Genomic DNA, 21,875 nt, shown 5'->3' on the forward strand with positions numbered 1-21,875 from the left:
AGAGAGAGAGAGAATATCTAATGAGAGAGAGAGAGAGAGAGAGAGAGAGAGAGAGAGAGAGAGAGAGAGAGGAAAGCTAAAACAGGCATTCCATGTTTCCCAGGAAGCAGCCCTGCTTAACAGTTCTGTTCTGTGAATTTAAGAGAGTCAGCAGTGGCAAATTTGTTTTTAATATTCAATCTTTCAAGCTTTGCAAGCTAGTTGGCCAACGGCTCTTCCTATTTCAATGTTTGTTGGCCTCTTATTTACACACACATTACATCCGGAGAGCCTTTGAATATAATTTCACGTGGATTAAGGGAAGAACATTTGCTTCTGCTAATCAGGACATCTGGTTATTTTTGTAACTCACAGACATCTGCATTAGGCAGTTTGACTTCCCCATTCCTCATAACAAGGTTAGAGCTTAAGAAGCCTCAAGGACCTCCAGTTGAATTTTATTATTTGCATTTCTTCACAGCCAGGTCTGTTTTGGAATTTTCTTTCCTAAATAGCACAAATTGATCAGCACCTTCACAGGTATACACATGTTTTTATAGCTAGCACTTTCTATGCATGATTTTATAGTGTACATCTTGTACTCCAAAATGTTACGTAGTTCAAAGCCATCTGCATCTTTTTAAGGAACAGAAAGCACACGTTCCCAAAAAAGCATGGCTGAAAACATCCAATTAACCTCGCAACACACATAATATGGGTATACTTTCAAATATTCAACCAGATCACCTATGTAAGACTGGTGTCAGGACTTGTTCTGAATCTTATTATCGCTGTGCTTTGGTTTGCCTTTCCCTACTGATTTACCCTTGTACATCTGCTCCTCACATTGAACAAAACAATATTCTTCCCTTTCTATTCTTCAGGGCAACATTAGTAATTTCTCTCATCTTTTAAATTCATGTTAAAATTCCTTTATAACAGTTTCAGCTGGGGTTAAATTTTTCTGACAGACTGCTGAATTGTGCCACACATACTTCAGGAAGAAGGATTTTGCATGCAACAGAAGCCTTTTAGAAAAGAACTGAATCAATCCAGGCTTGGCTCTCACTTCTTTGTTGCTTTCATTTTGCTACATTCCTTCCACAAAAATTCATTTTCAACACTCATCCCAGAGTGTAAAAGTACCAAAGTTTGAAATTATACACACTTATTCACAGTTCACAGCGTTCTTCCCTCCCATGCACATGAATTGTAGGCTTTTATCAGTGATTTTGTATGCTGGAATAAGATGTTTTCTTGATTTCTTTCCCCTACATGTAGGGTGGGGGGACAGCACAAAGTCAGCTTCTACAGGCTTGGAATATAAGCCAGCATTCAAAATACATGTCAAAAACATATTTCTCGTACTAACAAGAGTTAGCAAGAGCCATCGGATCCAGGGGGAGTTTTAAAAAACTTTTTATTTATTAAAATTCTCTAGATACAGCTTAACTTTCTTTGTACAATATTTATTACAACTTCATCTGCATAGGAGCTGCAAGTGCTCTTAGAAACCAGTTGTAAAAGTGTCTAGTTTTGCTGCAGATTTCATGTCCTTGGTGCCTGAAAGATAGGCTGGAAATAAACCCCCACAGACCAATGTCTATAGAGCAGGTATTTGTTAATTGCAGCACTGATGGTGAGGGGGATATCTCCACCTAATTCACCCACCTCTGTCCAGTGCTGTGCTACACTTACACCATGAGTATTGTTTCGTGTCACCACAACATCATCACACAGGTGCCAGAACTGATTTACATCGTACGAGCTCATGGTTATCAGACAGTTCTGCTGCACTGCGCTTGCGCCACCCCACTCGGGGAGGTCGGGGGCCTTTGATGAAGGCTTACAAGGTCTTCTTCACATCTGAACTTTTCAACTTTGTCTTTGGAACAAGTGCAGTTACAGTGTTCCTGGCCTTAACTGGCCTAAATCCTTTGTTTTGTGGCTAACTGGCTTTGCACTTGCCAATTTTTCATTAAAAGTACACTTATCTATCTCTAAAGCTATCCACCTGGCAAGTTTTTTTCTTCTTTTTTGCCTATTCAGCATTAAGCAACTAGTTAACCATATACTAGCCACTACATTGTATCAAAAGTTATTTGTATCAGGTTATGAAGGAATAAAAGTTATAATTCAGGTTATATGGGTATAAAAAGCTACAATTCAGATTATATAGGTATCAGGTTATATAGATATATAAACAGTCATGATTTAGGTTATATTGATATCAGGCTATATAGGTATATCAAGTTATATTGATATCTTCTAACTCAAGCTATATAATCACCTTGTAACTTTGATCTAAGTTATATAGGCATCATCCTTCTTCAAGCACTATTTTCTAACTTTTAAAACTATTTCTCTCAAAGAAGCAATGCCATCTCACTGGACTGACTACAAAACCCTTCCCCTCTCATTCCTGGTCATCACCTACACTTATTATTATAATTATCTTTTTCTAAAACCTCTTATTCTGAGCTTTCCTGTCAAACAGAGAAAATACCTCCACTTGTCACCACATCCCTTCCTCAGAGCCTGTGGCATTCTCACTCTCAAATACCTATATCAACCACACCATCCTCATCTCACTGTACTGTTTTGTACTTTACTTCTTGTTTTTTCCTTCCTTATTTTTATCGCAGGAAAGGGGAAAATGAGATTAAAAAAAAAGGCATGAAGCACAAACTGTCCAAAGTAAAAATGACAGCACAGGGGAACAAAACTTTTTAACTTTAGGCACAATTTCTCCCCTAAAGCAGCTCACTTGTTAAAAAATGGGGATTCAGTGATCTCACTGCAGGGTCAGACTGATGGGAATTCACAGCACACTGTCTACACCACGAATGTGGAGGCACCCAAATCTTTGTCTTAGACACCATGAGCCAGGTGACCCCCTGCAGCCAAAGCTACTTGGTTCTCAATCTGGAATAGGTTCAAAGTACCTATGAAGTCACCATGGAGCAGTGTGGACGACACAGCTCCACCTCCCCAATGTGCCTCACAGTAGTAATTAGTCCATACAGTCAGGCTTCACTGCTTTTTCCAGCTTCCAAAGCTACATTTATTACAAGAAGCATCAATCACACCACTGGACTATGAGGCAAATTTAGTTGGCTTCCAATACAGGGTATGTTTCCCTCCATACAGTGCAGCTGAAAAACCTCACTGCAGATATGAAAAAAAGGTGTGATTGTTCAATCACATTAAGCAAAAAAAAAAAAATTATAATCTTCTAATAAAAGAATTGAAAGTTACAGATTAAGCACTGCACATTATAATGTTTGGCTAGCAAGCACTGCAGCCTTGGAACAGCTGCCACCCAAGAAACAAACCCTTGGGTTCTCCTGACTTGGCTAGAGCAAATTTAAATGTGGCAACACAACAGGCCCTCCTGTAACACTGAAATTTAACAACTCACTACTAAGGTTCTACCACTGTAAAATAATTCCAACTCTACAACACCATCTTCTTTAACTAGAACAAGGAGTTACAAAATATTATTTTAAATTTCATTGCACTGGGCAAGAAAAAAGAGTCGGACATGCTTTGAAGACCATCAAATAGGGTGAGTAGCCAAGCAACCAAAGAAGGAAAGATAAAGATGTACATAGGTTCTCACCTTCCGACACCTTGGGGCAACATTTTGTTCCTATAGGAAATTATACAGCTCTAGACCACTGCCTATTTGAGATCCAGTAGTTGCAGCTTTTTTGCTACAACATGAATGGCTTATTAAACCTACAGCATATCTGTTTTATTTAACTTCTTGGTGGAAAGGGGCCAGGAAAACAAAATGTACTTAAATGCTGAATTTTTTTTTCCAGGCTGAATGCCTTTCATCCAGTAAGACATTCAAAGCAGTGACCCAGCAAATGGATTGAAAAAGCAATCTTCCGTCTCAGTGCCACATTATCATTCCTATTCAGTATTCTCGGTGAGATATCTCAATCAGCTGGATGTGTGTGTAAGTGACAGCGCAGCCCATTGCTGGGTTAATTAAACATTTGACTTTAACACCCTCCCCATCATTAAGCAAATAAAAACAGATAATTCAAACTGCACTTCATCCACGGGGTACACAACATACATGTCAAAATTAAGAGAGTCCAAGGCCCTCGGGGAGTTCTACTCGGGGAGGTAATCAGTTTAAATCTTATCTGGTTTATCAATTATTCTATTGATTAAAGCAGGGTGATTATACAAAACTCCCTCTTGCCACATGGGATACATGTAAGCAGAGCAGGACAACACACACAGGCTCAAAAACGATTTAAAGAAAATACAGACAGATGAATAACAGTCTATTAGTACAAGCCAGCAATCCATAGCTGGAAAACCTGATACTTCAAAGCTAGTGAATTAAGTCCTTCCAAATACGAGTACCAATGCTTTTAGCTCATCTGCTCTAAAATCACATCTGTATGTTGAAAGGACCACATTTCTTCATTTTAAAAAGGTAAATTTTTTGTCTAAAATATGTTTTATTGATACAGTCCCAGAACATAAAGATAGCAAACACCAGTAATTCCAGACTTTTAAAAGGCATCATTCTTATCTATCAGTGACTCTGAAAAAGTGGATGGAAAGGGCATTCTCTGTATTTTCACTCTCCCACATACATACATGGCATAGCCAAAAGTAGAAAGTTATATTTTAACAATTTAAGTGCGACAGATCAACTCAGACAGTAAAAGAATGTGCTGTGGAGTTGTGGAGGTTTTTTGCTTTTGCAACCCTCCAAAGCGGGATATTAGCAGTTGTGGGAGCTGCTACTGCCACGTACTCCTCATTTTCAACAAGCCCTCACAGAAAATCCCACCACAATGGTCCTTATCACAACTCTCTTGCATACAGCTGCACTACACAAAGCAATTCCAGTTACTTCTCATTTTTTGTTTCCAGCTGAAGACCTTTTTCTCTTCATGTATCTGTGTCCTGAGTTTATAATCACAGTCCCACCTCCACCATCTTCCAGTAATATTATGTTTCAAGTTTCATCTTATCCTAACTGGACTGTACAAGACCTTGCCCTACATACACAAAATAGGAACCTTTTAAAAACCAAACACTTGCAGGCTACTGCAAACAACAATTGGAATTTATTTCCAAAAGTTCCCTCAAAGCAATAATTAGCAGCAAAAGAAAGCTCAGCTTTAAACTAGGGTCATTTTTTTCCCCTACAGTATCTCCCATGATCTGCTTCATAATGGTCATACTGGTAGCACAAATTAGTCATCTAATCACATCCCAGCTCTTAACCAGGACACAGGGTATGAACCACAGCAGTCAAAACACTGACAAGCCAGAGAGCCCCAACACCTCACCAGACAGTGTTTTTGGAGTTGCAGTCAAAGGAATTTTAAGCAACAAGGACAGCTAAAAAGCAGGCCTGAGGTGTGTTCTTGCCCTTCACCTTCAGGAGGGGATTATGTGCCGCTCCACATTGGCGTTGTGTGTGCATCCAACCATACTTCAGCCTCCTCTTTGTAGATCGCATTTCTTCTTTGGAAGCAAACTAGAAGCCTGCATTAGCATGCTGTATTTTGCTCTCACCACTAGAAATACTGAGGGTGCTATTTGTAATTGTATTCTTTTAAGAGGTTTGTTCTCTGCAGCTGTTTTCTGCTTGCAGTGTATTTTGTGTAATCAGCACATCATCATAAATACATTGGCTGTTCCCCCGAGGGAAGCTGTCACTGTTTAATTTACAGAACAACCTGGCCAATGTGAATTCTAACACTACAGCACTATGGCAAGAAGTTACCACACTTGGAAAAACAGGTTTCTATGAATTTTTATATCAAGAGCTGGTCCCAGGACAATTTAGTTTCTAGAAATAGATTGATTTTAAAAACACTCTATACACTGGATGGAATAGATTCTTTCCCATTTACAGCCTCTTAAGGCAGCACCAAATTCACTCTCACATTATTTTAAAGGTGACAATCTAGGCACGACCATCTTCAGTTCTGACTTTTACCAAAAGAAGGCACTGGCTATAAGTGTGTTATCCTACACACCAATTTGGTGTGTGTGTGTTTGAGTTTTTTTAATGAACAAGCACCACAACACCAACGTGTTAAGTTTGTCTTCATTTGCACATGGGAACGTACTGCGTCACAAGGTCAAATGTTATTACCTACATCAAAGGGCTGCTGCACAGTTTATTACTCTGAAGATGTGATAGAAGAGCAAGGTATATTTCTGAAAGAGCAGAAGTGTATGCAGCTTTATTGGCTGAATGAAGAGCTGCATCCTTTGTTCGCTGGATCTATGGTTGTATTTTGAAAGAATAAATCACAGGGATTTTTTGCAGAAGGTAGGCAAAAAGTGATGGTTGATCTTGCTATATACAGACACAATTTAGAAAATTCCACAATGGTACCAAATTATATTGGTAATCATTTAAGAACTAGACATGAGCCCTAAATAAATATTTGGGTACAATCAATGAGTTATTTGGCTATTTCATTCACAATGGCTACTAGAAGCAGTCTACCTGACTACTTAGAAAGGGAGCCAAGAAGACTGACAACCTGATCTTTTTTTATACTTATACACACACATACACATATATTAAAGATTTTAAAAATGCTAGAGAAACAACTATAAACATAAATAAAATCTGAAAAACAGAATTTGCAAAGTATAAACTTCTTTGGGAATTCTCCTCAAAAAGCAACAAAAACCTGTTTCATCTATTTAACAAAAAAACCGCCTTTTATTTAGGGGGGCAGCTGGTTGTTAAACAATTTTAGTAGCAATTTTGCCTATTCTTACTGGTAATTAGAAGCCCTGCTTAACATCACCAGACACAGGGCAAGTATACGAACATCATAAAAAAGAATCATGCATATCAGAGAGTATTGGTTATGTATTTTCACAAGGAGAGTTTAATTTTACTTAGTTTGCAGAGCATTCTAGCAAATTACTTTTATTTCAAATCTAACAAAACATAAGAAACCATTAAAGCAAAACAAATACCATCTTGTCTCTGATATGGTTTATGTTTATGAGAATGACCTACCAAACACAGATAAAACTAAGTGAAAATAGCTGAGATTTTATGGAAAAGTGAGTCATCTGGTTATCTGTAGAGGAAAGAATACAGGAAAGAGAATACCTGAGTATTTTTACACGCTATGTAAGTAAAAGCCAACAGAAAGCAGAGGAAATAAGATGAAATCTATCTGACACAGTGTAGCAAACTACTTCTTCAAGCTATGAATTTTAAGACTTAGCAAGTGCATTTCTTCTGAGAGTGTTTGGGTTGATTCGCTGAAATTTTGCATGTGTTCACCTTATTTCAGAGAAGAAATATTTCATTTTCTTCTCCTTACACAGAATTATTCAGAACTATCTCTGCATATTTCCTAAGAGTGACTGAATTCTAACAATGCTTAAATTTAGATGTGGGTAAGGAAGTATTTAATGACTTCTCCAAATTTGTCATAAAATTCCGTATTTGCATTTTTAAATGAAAATCATTGGTGTTATCTTTTTGCCAGTTGTGCACAAATAGGTACAACTTGATCTTGTGCCACCGACTCCCTCCGAAGTCCTCCCTGCCCATGGAGCCAGCAAATCCAAAGTGATAATGGGACGATTTACAGGGACTAGGCTGGATCTAAACGCACTGGACCACCTATGACTGGTGCGAGCGGCTTGGAGTGGGGTACCCTCAGAGCCTCCTTTCTCCACAGAAAGGGACAAAGATGTATGCTTTGGGGCAGCACGGAAGAGTCGCTGAAATGTTATTTAAGTACCAAACGCCAGGGCTGCGGCGGCCGGTGAGCCCCGGGGCTGCAGTTCCGGGCGCGGCCGGGGGAGCGCAGCACAGTCCGCGCCATGGGCCGGCCCCCGCCCCGCGCCGCGCCCGCGCGGCAGCGCGCACACGCACAGCCGCCTTCTAATTCAATTAGCGCAGCCTGCAACTCCAGAAAAGAGTAATTCAATTAGTGCATTGTGGAGCTCCACAATACCTCCAAGCAGATGTTCGCAATCCTGAGGAACCGGAGCTAGCTTTAAAGATACCTGTATGCCTCCAACGCGGCGCCGCATATGCCGTTTGTCACTACGGCTTTACACACCTTCCTGACTCCTAACGAGGGAGGAAGGAAAACTCGGATGAGTTTTGTTTCATTTTTTAAAGCCAACAGTCAAACTGGTGCTGGTGTGCTAGAAGCCTTGTCCTCACCTTAGCGGGAAAAGCACATCAGTAGTAACCGGACCATCACTACCGAGGCTGAAGGAGGGGGAGGCCTTGTAGCTACGATGCAGTTTAAATTAATCATTGTGCTGGAAACACTGAGGTGGTATTTCTCAGTGAGGGATACTGTCACACTTCTTGATACCCAGATTAAAGAGCTAATAAAAGCACATGGAACTTCTGAGGATCAATATGGGCGCAGAACAAATGCCGATTTCTGTTACTAAATGTAATTACTCAATGTAATTAGAAATTAGTGATGTGCTACAAAAAACAAAAACAACCAAACCCATCCCACTGATCCACAAAGAAAGATTTCTTTCTAGTCCCCTTCATTTCTTTGCCACCTGAAAGGAGGAAAGTATCTCTTGCTGTTGCTACTACCCGTGAGCTAAGATCTTGCAGCACACCTTGGACAACTCCCTGAGTTTGGTGAGCTCCCCAGCATAACCCAGCCTCTGCACAGGTGACACCACCAGTGAGACAACGTCACCAGATTTAAAGAGGGATAAACCCTAAATATGTTTAAGAAAGCTCTTCTGTAGTCACTGGGCACTTTATTTAAAATAAAGATACCTCCAGCTAGGCTAACCACCGTGGTCTTCCTACAGTGAAGCCCCCAAGAGTCTGAGCTACAAATGGGGCTGGAGGCAAACACAAAAATATGATTTGGCTTCATTTCTGCTCCTTCTTTTATCATCTCATGCCTTTATAATTGCTCCTGTCAGGTGGTAAAATGAGGAAAAACAGAAAAGACTGCTGCTGAACACCTCCAACAAGAAACTTTGCTGAAAAAACCAGGTGTCACATTGTGGCAGTTCAATATTTCATAGCCAATACAAGGAATGTGCAACAGCACTGCAACTTTAAATCTCTGCCTCCCGTGTCAGTCTATCTCCTCTCATTGTAATGCCAAAGGGAACAGCAATCAGAGTGGAGATGTTCAACGTGATAGAGGTCAGGACACCAGTGGATCAACGTACCAGAAACACGACCTTGTTTATTTTTTTCCCCAGTATTATTGTTTACAGGGTGCTTTGCTCATGTACCTTGTGGTTCTTAGCTAAAAGATGAAATTACAGCCCAGGATGAAGCGCTCAGGCACACATCCAATTTGTGTTTCCATCTCAGAAAACAAAAAGCTTCTGAGGCCCTCGGGCTGCCATTCAAACTTGGAGAGGCTGACATTTTTAACAGCATGAACCAGAGACTGGCAGAGGAATGATCTAATGCATTTCTGACTTGTCAATCAAAGATCTCACCTCTGCTGTCTTGTAAACAGTTGGGGGCCACCTAACTACATTCACAACCAGGGCAGAGCCTGCTGCCAGCCAGGGGGGTGCTGGAGCCACAGGCTCTGGCTATTAGTCACCAAAATTAGGATTCTGCTTTAGAGGTGCACTGTAAACAGCCCCCGGGCAGGCTTCACACAGCCACTGGCATAGCGAGAGGGGTGAATACAAAGCAGGCTTAGTGTCTCCATGCTGATGGAGTCTATGACTGGACACCTCATATCTTTCCCAATTAGAGACAGAACTATGCACATCAGCAAACACTGACTCCAAAGCCAAACAATTTCCTTCAAATGTCTTTCTCACAAACACATTTCTGAGCATGCAGTTTGCCCACGCCAAGACTCTAGCTCTAACCTTCTGTATAACCAGAAATGATGTACTACTGCTCACATTTACACTGTATTTCCAGCAATAAAACGTCAACTTCTAACACAGAAGTGCATGAACAGGCTGAAGGAAATTGAGAGACACAACTGTTTCTACCAATACACTGACAATGCTTCTTTGACAAATATTCCGCTTTGTAACACAAAAAATATAAACATTAGGAAAAAATAATGTAAAAGTAATTTGAAGAATAAGTTCATGCCTGTCTCACAGGGACAACAGACTTCCATCACTGCATACCTTTAACATCTTTTGCATGTTCACCTTTCTGCAAAAGTAATCTCAGTCCATAGAGGTCACATCCATACTGCACAGCCTCAAGTGCACTCCCTTTTGCTTCAATTTGCCTAGCACATTACACCCATACCCTCCTCCCCAGGACAGAGTTTTTAGCCCAGACCGAGGAAGTCTTGCATGCATGCTCACTTCTGCAAAACCAAGCAGAAGCTCATCCCCTTCGCCTGACAAGCCCGAGGTGTAGCTCTTTATGGCCAAGATCTTCAAGTAAAAAAAAAAAAGGCAAATTTGTGACATTCTATAGAGACACTTCTGTATTCAACAAGATGCTGCTACTTGCACCACAAAAGTTAATCCTCCCTTTTGACTGCTAGAGCCTGTTACAGAAAAAAATGTTTCAGATTTGGCAAAATAAAGCTGACAAGACAACTCTTCTCTTTTCCACCTGTGTCTGGGCTCCAGACAAAGGTAGTAAAAGCATGACTCTTGTCCCAAGAAGTTTACAATCTAAACAGGAGCTGGTATTTGTGTTGGCTGTGAATTAGGTATAAAGGAAGATGTGGACTGCTCTCTGCTATTATGGTGATACATAAAATCTTTGGCAAGACTTTCAAATTCCTCTTCAATCCTCCTCATTTATACAACAGCCTACAGAAATTAATTCAAGAAAATACTTTGGTCTTCTGCAAACCTGGAAGGATTAATACAATTATTCCCTTAGCATACTTGATGGGTGTAATTGTAAATTTGAATTTTCAAAGAGCTTCAACTATGAAAAGCCAAATAAATAGAGCCTTATGAGCATGCATGGAAAAATATTTTAACAGGTGAAGCAATTATCTTCACATGAAAATGTTATGAAAACAGACACCTGTTGGCACATTTGGAAACTTCCAAAGCACAAATTTCTAAGAAAAAAGAATATATTCTTCATAATTTATTTTTTATTATTAGGATAATCTACATGCAACCTAGTTTTCAGTTGCTTTGCAGATTAACAGTACTGTAAAATCTGGCATCCAAGACACTGCAAAGGGAATAGCTGGCCTTTTTCTCTTGTTAAAATACCCTCTTTGACTTGACCACTTTCCACAGTGCCTTATAGGAGTTCATGTTCCAATTTGCTGCCATCTTCCACCATGATTGCTATGAAATTCAGTTACACAGTAGACTATCAGATGCAAAGCCCTTTGAGATAAAAGATGTAAAAAAGAACTGTTTCTTTTCTAGCTCCTTATTCCCTTATTCATGGGTTTAGCCTTAAAGCCTTTCCCACTGCAAGATGATTGCCTAAAAACAGGGCTAAGGAACCAGAAGATCCTGTTTTCACCTGTCTCCAATAATAAAAACACAAAGAAGAAAAATGAAGTTACTTGACATATTAACAGAATCATCTTTAACTCAACTACCTGCCAATGCTTCCCATGAGGAGTCAGCAAGACTTTAACTGAGCTATTCAAAAAGAGCATCTTTCCACATTTCTGCCTGAGCATCTGAAGGCAGGCATGTAAATAACTAGACAAATTCAGCAGTGACTAAGTAGCCTTCCAGATGGCATCTTCTCTTTTGCCACAAGCAAAGAACATTGATATGCTTCTCCAGTTACTTCAAGCTTGCTACAGAATAAAGAAAGTAACTTAATATGAGAAAATTCACTGGGCTGCAAGAAAGTCTTTAATGCTTTCCTGAAGATTTGATACCAAAAAAACCCCAAAACATTAAAGAACGATGAAATACTGCAACATCACTGTTTCAAGCAGGCTCCAAACCACTCCATTCTGCACTGGAAAATGCAGAAGCCATGCCTCAGAGGGGAGTTTTCTTCAAACCATGCAAGCTAATGAGGATCAATCAGAGCCCATTGAAAAAAAATGGACTGAAATGTGGATGACTCAGTGCTGCAGAAGCTGTTGCTGGCAATGTGGTTTTTCTCTCAACTGGCAGTAAATGTGCTCCTCAAGACAACAGTCAGAGTTCATTGAAGACTACCAGTTTACCATTTCAGATGGCAAGTAGGATATACTTCCCCAATTCCCACAGTCACTAAATACACATGGAAATGTCTCTCAAAATCTGCAGAAATGCAAATGTCAGTGCTAGCAGTATACCAGCACAATGAATCACTGTGCAGCTGACTCATTTGACCCCAAATATCAATGCACTGCATTAGCAGAACAATTATTGTTCATATCTGCCATTAGTAAGGACATCTTAAGCTTAAATAAATTAATTTATCTTTCCCTTTGTAATATATGCCTACTTTAAGCAATCAAAAATAATTCAAGTAGAAAGGAAGAAGTCTCAATTTGAGTTTATAAATTACTTTCCTACACTGCTAAGCTTAAAGAGATTTGAGATTCCTTCAATAGCCAAAAGCTCAAAAATTAGGCCCATATGATTTAGTCAAATTATGCAAATCAGGATTAGGAGTCTAAACTCTGCCTGTTGTCTCTAGAGTCCTCTTAGACTAATGAAAAGTCGTGTTTCCCCCTCCCCCACAGAAAGCCCCACTAAAAGCTTGGATCAGCAAAGGAGGCCTGGCAGGACACCTTCCAGAGTCCATCAGTGCTACTGCTGTGTCAGCAAAAAGAGTTGCACCAAAACGATGCAAGACACTTAAGCCTCCTCTGGGACTAAGAGGATTATTTCCACAGCACTATCCTAACTCTGAGAGCAAGAAGTAAAACTTAAAATAATCTTTGCATGCTTTCCTTTAGAGGCACATAATGAACTTACCCTTACAAGTGAAAATTTCGGAAACATTCCGGCCTTTTCTTTTTATCTGGTTTTGAAAGATGCTGGTAAATAAAACTCGCTGCTACAGGTTAGGCCAGCAGTAGCATAATCTAGCAGCATAAACCTCGAAGTAAATGTTCATGCTACAATAAGCTCAAATAAACATGCTCTCTGTAGAAATACTCCTAAAGTCCCTTAGTCACTGCAGTTTATAAAATACCTCAGACTTTCCAATGTGAATATAACATCTCCGGAGCCCAGTCTTTGCTGTTATGTCCACATGCCATCAAAAATGCTTGCAATGATCATGAGAGACTTGTCTAGGTTTCTTGATGCCTACCCAGCACCTGTCTTACTCTCCACCCATGGGAGAATGTCTGCATTTTTTAAGATTCACTGGTCACCCAAAGGGTCTGAACAAACTGGTTTGGCAGAATTCTGACTCATGACAGAGAAAAGCCTGAATCTAACAAACTTAGAGATCAAAGGAAAAAAAAGATTTCCTTTATTTGCTTTTTGACTGACAGCTTACTTGGATAATAATTTTCTGTGGTCAAAATGTCCAGACTCCTGCTAACAAAGCTGAAGTAAAGAATTTTTGGCATCAATAATCATCATGGCAATGAACTCACCCTCTCAGTCCTTTAAGTGGCACACAGAAAATTGAGATAGGAGGGGAATCGCAAATAGCCAGAATAGCTAGACTGGAGACTGTGTGATGGATGCTGTTTGCCAGATATAATTAAGTGGTATCTTTTTGACACAATTTAAAACCAATGAAAAAGATGATGGTATCAAGCCAACATAGATAAAATAATTATATCAAGGTAAATGGAAACGCCCCAGCTGCCCTGAATCTACACAAGATGGGTTAAAATACCAGAGATCAGAATGACAGAGGAGAGGCATAGAGTATGAACCAGAATAAATAGAGGTCAAGCAGGCAAGTAAAGGAGATGCACACGCACACAGATGGAGAGAAAAGGAGTGGGGAGAGACAGAAAGTACCTGGAAAGCTGGGAGTGCGCCAGTCCCTGGGTTATACAGGCATCGCAGCGAGGGCATGCTGTCCGCCAGGCTGGAGCAGCCCAGCCACAGAGATCTGGGCATAGAGCACTGCAGAGAAAGGACAACTATGAGATGGGACTGTATGAGACAGGATGGCACAGATTACAGGAACTTTTAAGGCTTAGCCAAATGGCATCAACACAACTGCCCTTTAAGAGAGCACTAACTGCTGAAGCATTTTTTCCTTGAGAGAAGCCTTACAGATGGCATAGTAGCAAAAAAAAGGCACTATGGATCAAGAAAGTAAATTTTGATTAATATTCCACAACAATGTGTTGAGTTTTCCCAGTAATAAAAAGTTTCTTTCCAAATAATCAGACCTCTTCTCTATCCACAGCAATGCTCCAGGCAGAACACAAGGAAAGCAGAAAAGTAAATGACAACTTTCAGTCTAACACTTGCAGGGGAAAAAAAGGTTTGTGTTTTGTCTGTAAATGGGATAAAAGGAAAAACCTATGATCCGAAGTGAATAGGAAGTTTGTGACACTTCATAAGAGTTTCATGTTTCTGCTTGCCTTGTTCTTTGTTAAATAAAATACAATTTTTATAATAAATTGATTCAGTTCCTACAAAGAGAAATACAAAAAAGGAGCCAAAGCAGCCAATCAAGGAAAATACTAGCCATTTTGATAGTTAAAGCCATTACCCCTTGAAATAGAGAGCTGCTTATTCATTTTACACCACTACTATTAAATTTAGGGATGCATTATGATAGCAATTGCTTTTACCAGACACAGAGTTTTTGATGCCATAAGCAGTACTGCATTTGTCTAATTACTGGCAAGACAGGAAAAAAACCAGTGTACTTTAAATTGGCAGATAGCCATGAAAACTGAAGGATGTGATAGATTAGCTGCTGGAGATTTTAAACCCTCATACTCTTCTTTTTTTGCAATCCTGCCCCCACTTTTTTTTTTTTTTTTAATAGAGGGGGAGGGGATGGGAGGAAATTTGAGTGGAAAGGGCAGCTGGAATGGGTATGAAATGACAGCTGCCTTCTGAGCCTCCGTTTCTTCCTGCTCTTGAGAGGGCTAGAAAACCTTGCGCAATCTTGCACTAAATGAGTATGTAAGAGCAACATAACCCATCTTTGAATGAGCAGAAAGGTGATCACCAACATCCATAATCTGGTCCTGTGCAGACAGACACAGAGATTAACCTTGTCTGTCACCACATTCTTTGCTGTACTTTGTTGCAATTTACACTGCTGTTCCAGAAACAGTATTTAAAGACTGCTGGGGAATATAACCTACAGAAACATTCTCAATAGAAGATTGTGATACCTTAAAATACATTCCTCACTGCATTTTCATTAAAAAGACCCCAACCAAACAACTCTTCCCTTTTCAAAGATAGTGAAACTCGAGAATTTGAGTACATCCTAGCACTACATATCACATGAACTTGCTACGTGGATGTACTGCCCCTCCTGAAGCCAAAAAGTTTACAGCCATAGTATTGAACAAGCTACAAAAGTGAGCCATACTTCCTTGTCCACCATTCTAACCTCCCAAACACTTCCACATATAAAAAACCGTCCAAATGCCAGCAGTCTTTTCTTTGCCATGTAATATGTATCACTACAGCTATTGAAAACTGTTGTGACAATACCTTTTTTAAAAAATATTAATACATGAAATGGTAAGCATTTCACCAATTTTATTTATTTATATCAAAGTTGCTTATTAGTCTCCAAGAACATCACAGTAACAGGAGATTCACTACATGGTTTCTCTGATGATGCAGAGCAAATTCACTAGGTGAGGATCAGCTGCTTACCATTATCCATCATAAGATTCATAACATAAAACAAAATAAATATGGGATGATTTTTATTTTCCATACAGAGTTATCCAAGACTTGTGGCTATCATTTATTCCATATTCTCAAGCTCTCCCATCCCTTGGGCTGCCTCAAGTTCTCGTACTGTGATAATGAACTCAAAGAATTAATTTTCATTAAAACTGACTGACAATATAAAAAAATAAGTTACTTTAAATATTTGTACTGACTGAAGCATGGAAAGGTACAGAGGCAGGAAAAATGAGGAGTACTCTGTCAGTGGAAAGGCAAGCTTAAGTTGACTCAAGGTTTACGTGAGATTACAGCTCAAGTCAGAGTCATTACAATCTGCAGGCAGGGCACTCTATTGTGCCAGGGAACTGTACAGGGCAATGAAATGTCTTCCTCTAAAATTGCCACAATAACAAAGGAAAACACTGAAGGGCTATTCTGCAGAGCTCTCTGTCCAACAGAGGATATCATTCCTCACCCGTGCACTCCTGCCACTTAGTATTGTTCCAGAGTTAGGAAGTACGAAGTAAAAACCTACCAATACCCTAGATGATTTCTGAATCTGTTCCAGTATATAACAAAATCTACATTAGTGACACAGTTCTGTTACCTATCTTAAAAACATAAGCGTGAAGTTGCACAGTGTGGAAGGAAATGTCATTCCTGTACTCGCCTTTTACCTATTTGAAGGAAGCAGAGAAGCTAAATTACTGCTGGTGACTGAAAGAGGCTTACTCACAAGCCTGAACAAAAGGCCCCAGGTGCTTCAATAGAAACAGCTTGTGTGTAAATCAGATGAGTGACCCACCAGAACAACTTCATTTAGAGCCTGATCTCTGAAAAATCTCAACAGCCTCTATCCCCATGCACTGAGCAAGCCACGTGTCAAACACTCACTTTTGTACTGTCAGCTCCACAAACAAGGGACTGGCCTCAATGTTCATGACTTGAAAGCTGACTGAAAAAATCCTCTCCTGAGCTCAAGTCAATCTACATCGATTCATCAAAACAAAGATACAGAGGCACAGTGCTTGGACTAGAGCCAAATGGGAATGCTGGTATTGCTTGCTAAGTACTGGGCCAGGATGCAGCAATCTCTTAACTTTCCTCACTCCCAACTGCATTAATACTTCGGATGTCTGCACAACTTTCAGACCCAGAGATGCAAAGCTTTTTATTTAGAAAAGCTAAGCATCTTTAATACACATTGAGTGGCATAAAATAGGGAATTATTTGATGAAAAACCCAATTTCTTTTTCCGATTGATTTTAAAATCCCACTCCCTGAACTCTGAAATGTATTTCCCCACTAAATAAACACAGGGAGTACAGTTTCAAACAAGACCAGCATCCTCCTTGTGACAGAGGCTGGTTCCAGCTGCTCCACTGGTGATTAAAACGGGTTTGCCTTACTTTGAATTAAAATAGGCTAGAAGCATTGACAGCCTCTGCCTGAGCTGAGTGGACAGTAATCATTAGCTGAAGGGAAGGAAGATGTATTTTAACCTATTCAATTATTCTTGTAATTATATTGCAAGAACATTTTTTTACTACATCAGATGTTCTGCCTCTAATAGTCTACCCTCTCTTCCAATTATCTGATGTCCTAAAGACAAATTTCAATACACATTCAATGGCTAAATTTTTGCCAGTGCTAAAAATTGGTTATTTACTTTATTTGCTACTGCATTACAAGATTATACATTACCATTTCAGACTGGGTTTTTCTTATCAAATTTGTTCTCTTCTAGTCCTTCAGCAAATACAATATACTAGGGGTAACTAACACAGTTTTAGTAAATTGTGTTACAGGTCAGAAATATATCACCTTGTCCTGTAAAACTAAGTGGCTCTGCAGAGGGAAAAATAAAGTTCTTGAACTACTACAGTGCACAGGTATGAAAGCATAAACTGACTATAGTGAGCTCACTGTAGAACAAGAATGACCAAAAGAAAGTCAAACAATAGTTGAAGGATATTTTCTTCATAGTCACTCAGAGAAATTAATTAGACAGTAGTACAGAATTACTGTCTCTAATTGTGGCACAATTTAAAACAGTGAGTTATTACCTACTCCTCTGTAAGAACCCTGTACTGAACTTTATGATAACCTATGCACTTAAAACACCTTTGATTTACAGGCAGCCTAATAACTTTTTGTACATCTTCACAAGTTAGTGACAAAGCCAAAGAGGAAACCAAATTTTCTCCCCAAGGGCCGGTGTTTTGTGTATTGTACATAAGATTAATTTCAGATGCTAACCACATCTATTGCAGTCTTCCCTAGTTCAGAACTGTTTCCCTTCTAGTACAGAATTCAGCACCTTACGCAGGTGAACTCTAAAGATAAACCAACCACAATTTCTAACTCTTACAAAAACCAAGACATGAGGGGAAAAGAGGCCCTAGAAATTCTACCAGCCAAACTGGAGCAGATAAAACATATAGGATGCCCTGAAGGGTATTAGAAATATATAAACCATATGTAAACTTGAAATGAGGAGACAGATCACCACTTCAGAAAGCAAATATGGGATGGCTGGCAAGAACAATTCTCCCTGAAAGTCTCTTTCACACTACTGTTTCCTGCATGCTCTATAAAACCTAATTCTCAGGAAATGTGCCTAAGGAATTTTAATCCTTTATCAAACACACGCTCTTACTGGGATTCCTAATACTCAGAATCATTTTTATCGTACACCACAAAAAAATAGGAGAACAAACTTTAATACCTTTCAATCTCACTCAGTTCCTCTTATACTTTTTTTGGCCACATACTTAACTAAGCCAATGCCAAAAATATAACATACATCACTTTCACATTGTGTTCAGTCTGCACTATTCCTGTCACCACAGAATGCAACACATTGCATGAAACAGATCAGATAAGGCAGCTGCTATTTACATTACAAATGTTGGTCTCATAAAACTTAATAACAATTCCAGAAATTTACTTCTGGATAAAGAATTATTTTGGACCCTTTCCCTGACCCACTTTTCATTCTTTTAACCTCTCACATACACATCAAAATGAAAAGGTATCCCTTATTTTTCCCTTTTCTGTTCTCAGAGGTGTTTTCAGATTAAATATATATAAGTATTAAAAAAAATACTCCCAGTGCATCTTGTATACTTTTGCAATTAAAAAACCTGCCATATTTATTTCATTTTTTAGCTTTGGTAGCTCTTATCTGAAAAAAAAAAAAGTATATGGTACAACTTCTAAGAAAGCTGCCAAAACAGAATGAGAATGTTCTTTTATTATTTATTTTAGTAGATTTTGTGGGGCTTAGTTTTTTTTCTTTTCCCCTATCCCAACAATGGATGCAAGGCATACTAAATACATAATTACATGAGAGAGCCACACAGCTTTCAGAGGAGCCATTCAAGTGAATTGTGTAAATAATATGCCTTTAAAAACCCTAACATATGAATACAGATTTACCAGTTATGAAGTAGTTATATACCTGAGAGACAAGAATATGCATTTAAAAAAAATTCTGCCCAATTATGAACTTACCAAAGAGAATAGCATGTCTCAGAGCAAATTAATACTTTCATAACTTTTGGAGAAAGTTTTTTGCCTGTTTTCACTTGAAAATAAGAAAAACATTAAAAGCTGTAAGTCTTAATTAAGACAAAAAAAACATCAGTCAAAAGCCATACAGTTAAAATGTGCACCTCCTGCATCCCAGACCAGTTTTCCACACTTATAACTAGGTAATTCTGACTTTGTCACTGGCAGTTTTTCTTGAAAGTCTTTCCACAGTAAGAAAATTTATAAAAATAAAGAGGCAACAGTAGTAATCCTTGGAGTGTGACCACGAGAAGGATCTTGCAGAGCTCAACCAGCCCACTAACAGCTCTAACTGCACACATTGCACCAGAATGGTGAAGGGCCAGATGCGGTTGCTGTCACAATCAGTGCTTTGCACAATTCCTCACCTTCTATTGTGTTCAGACACCTTGGTCAAAGTTCCACAAGCATATATGGGTATGATTCAAAGTGGCTTGTGCTCCAGCTTTGCCATAACAAAGCTCAGCTATCTCATTCAAGACCCTTGGACCATTTTTCACGAACTGCAAATCAAGCAAACCAGCATTTCACTTTGGGAAAGCTGAGCATATTTTTCTGGCACAACCAGGGTCTGACTTCCAAACAATTAGGTCTCACAAATCAGAGGCTGAAACATGCTACTAGATTCAATTATAACACTCTTCCTAGATTCCAAACGTAGGCAATACTGGACTTCTTACCCTGGTACAGATCACTGACTTCAGTGCAGCAGTTTTCCCCTTCACCCTCAGGGTGTTACCACATTCTGCCAGCTTTGCTGTGCACACAGGACTCCAACTGCTGTAAAGGGTTCTTTTTCCTTCAGCCACCCACTTTGCGTGTAATTGCTCAGTAAATTTTCCTTAACACACGTATTATGCAAACTCTTCTCTAATCTTCTGGTAACTCCCTAGCTAACAGTAACTTTTTACAAGACATTCCAGTTCACTAACTACTTTTAATATCAAAGATAAACACATGGAAAAGGATTTACGTATCTAGATTATCCAAATAATAACTTACCTGAGTGGGATCTAGGAGGATCAAATCACAGCTTGTAGGTAAATGTTTGTGAAGAAATGTTTTCCCCAAGAGTGGTTACTGGAGTTCAACCTCTGTGATTTCAAGTCAACAGAAATGACATGCCCCAGCAAGGGGCCAACTTCCATTTTTAAGGTGTACAAGATCCTCATTTGCCAAGTGCTTGAGGAAACTTGCATGGATCACATCTGAACTCAACAATACTAATGTTTTCATAATTATAGCTCTTCAATGCATGAAGCTGATAAATCTAAACCTGTGCAGCTGCAGAGCTTTAAGATTTAGGTGCCATACCCTTCTTTAAGGAGTAAAACTTGCAGAGACTTGTGTGTGCTTCTTTAAGCAACACCAAACTTACTAAGAGCAATCTCACCAAGGTCTAAAGCATGAAACTATGTGAGGGCCTAAAATGGAGATTTTACAAGACCAAGTGCACTTGGCTTCTTGGTAAGCAAGAAACAGTTGCTACTAAACTCCGTTATGTCTGATGAACTTAAAAATATCTTCCAAACTTAATGATTCTCTAATTCTGTGTCTAAAGCCTGATCAATAACAAACAATTCCTCATGAGTTTGGGCAGAGTAACACAGCATACTAAGTATTGTGTTGAAACCTCTTCGTCTTGGAACATTTCTAGAACTCCTCTCTATTTTCATGACACAAACTGCAGAGAAAACACCCACATTGGTGGAGATATGAAACGGAAGTTTCATTAGATTTTTCCTTCATCTCTAGCTTTATTTAATTCCATAAAATCTCTCAGAGTTATTGTTATGCACCTACCACACAAAAGTGTTTCAAGGATAAGTGATATGCCAGCATAGCACTTTGAGGACATAATGTACTATATGAGTGCCAAGCATTAATAAGTGAACTGCAGAAAGAAATCTTATTTCAACTTTCCACCCAAGGAGTTAGTATCTGAATTTTAAAAAGCATATGGATCCACTGAAAATAGATGTTTTAGAAGTTAAGAAAAGGATGCTAAATGACAAAATTACAAACCCAAAATATATCTAGAATAATTTCATTTTTCTCTCAGCAAAGTGCAATTCTAGCAGAAGAATCTTGGTTTCAATACAGTCCTGGTTTTTACATGCTCTTTTCTAGCTGACTTGACTGAAATGCAGACCATTAATATCTGAAGCGCCTTGTTTTGATTATACTGGCCTTTGCTGGTACCAATCTAGTTAAGGTATCACCAAGAATTTCAAGCACAAAACACATTTACAGGTTTATAACTTGGCTTTAAAAATCCTACTACAAAATGACAGTGGGAGGCAGAAAGGCTCAGATGAGTGCATTATCTTACATATCCTACGTGATGCATACTTGCTCACAATGCTATGGAAAAGGGAGGCATTAGCTTTAACTCTGAATTACCATGTCTCAGAAGCCACCTAAAAATGATACTTTTACTTCCCTGCTTATGTAATCAAAATAAGGTTTTTAAGTGTTTTACCCAATTAGCTTAACTTGCCCAGTTTCATAGTTTGGCTTAAATTATAGAAAGTGTCCATCTAATATAGGAATTAAAATGTCATGTCTATTGATTGTATTTATACACAAAC

The 21,875-nt window shown here is 39.0% G+C and overlaps 1 protein-coding gene across 13 annotated transcripts in view; it reads right to left on the reverse strand.

Annotated features, from left to right (window-relative positions):
- BTRC (beta-transducin repeat containing E3 ubiquitin protein ligase) overlaps positions 1-21,875 on the reverse strand; it is a 115,156-nt gene that overhangs the window by 73,939 nt on the left and 19,342 nt on the right. For 5 of the 13 annotated variants that reach the window (XM_059851832.1, XM_059851834.1, XM_059851831.1 and 2 more), the window contains one exon: positions 13,855-13,962. The exons of the other annotated variants lie outside the window; for them this stretch is intronic. In XM_059851832.1, the coding sequence (XP_059707815.1) occupies positions 13,855-13,962 (108 nt within the window). The remainder of the gene's footprint in view (positions 1-13,854; positions 13,963-21,875) is intronic. 13 annotated transcript variants of the gene reach the window in all.

Source organism: Haemorhous mexicanus, chromosome 7 (genome assembly GCF_027477595.1).
Source record: "Haemorhous mexicanus isolate bHaeMex1 chromosome 7, bHaeMex1.pri, whole genome shotgun sequence".
NCBI classification, from domain to species: Eukaryota; Metazoa; Chordata; class Aves; order Passeriformes; family Fringillidae; genus Haemorhous; species Haemorhous mexicanus.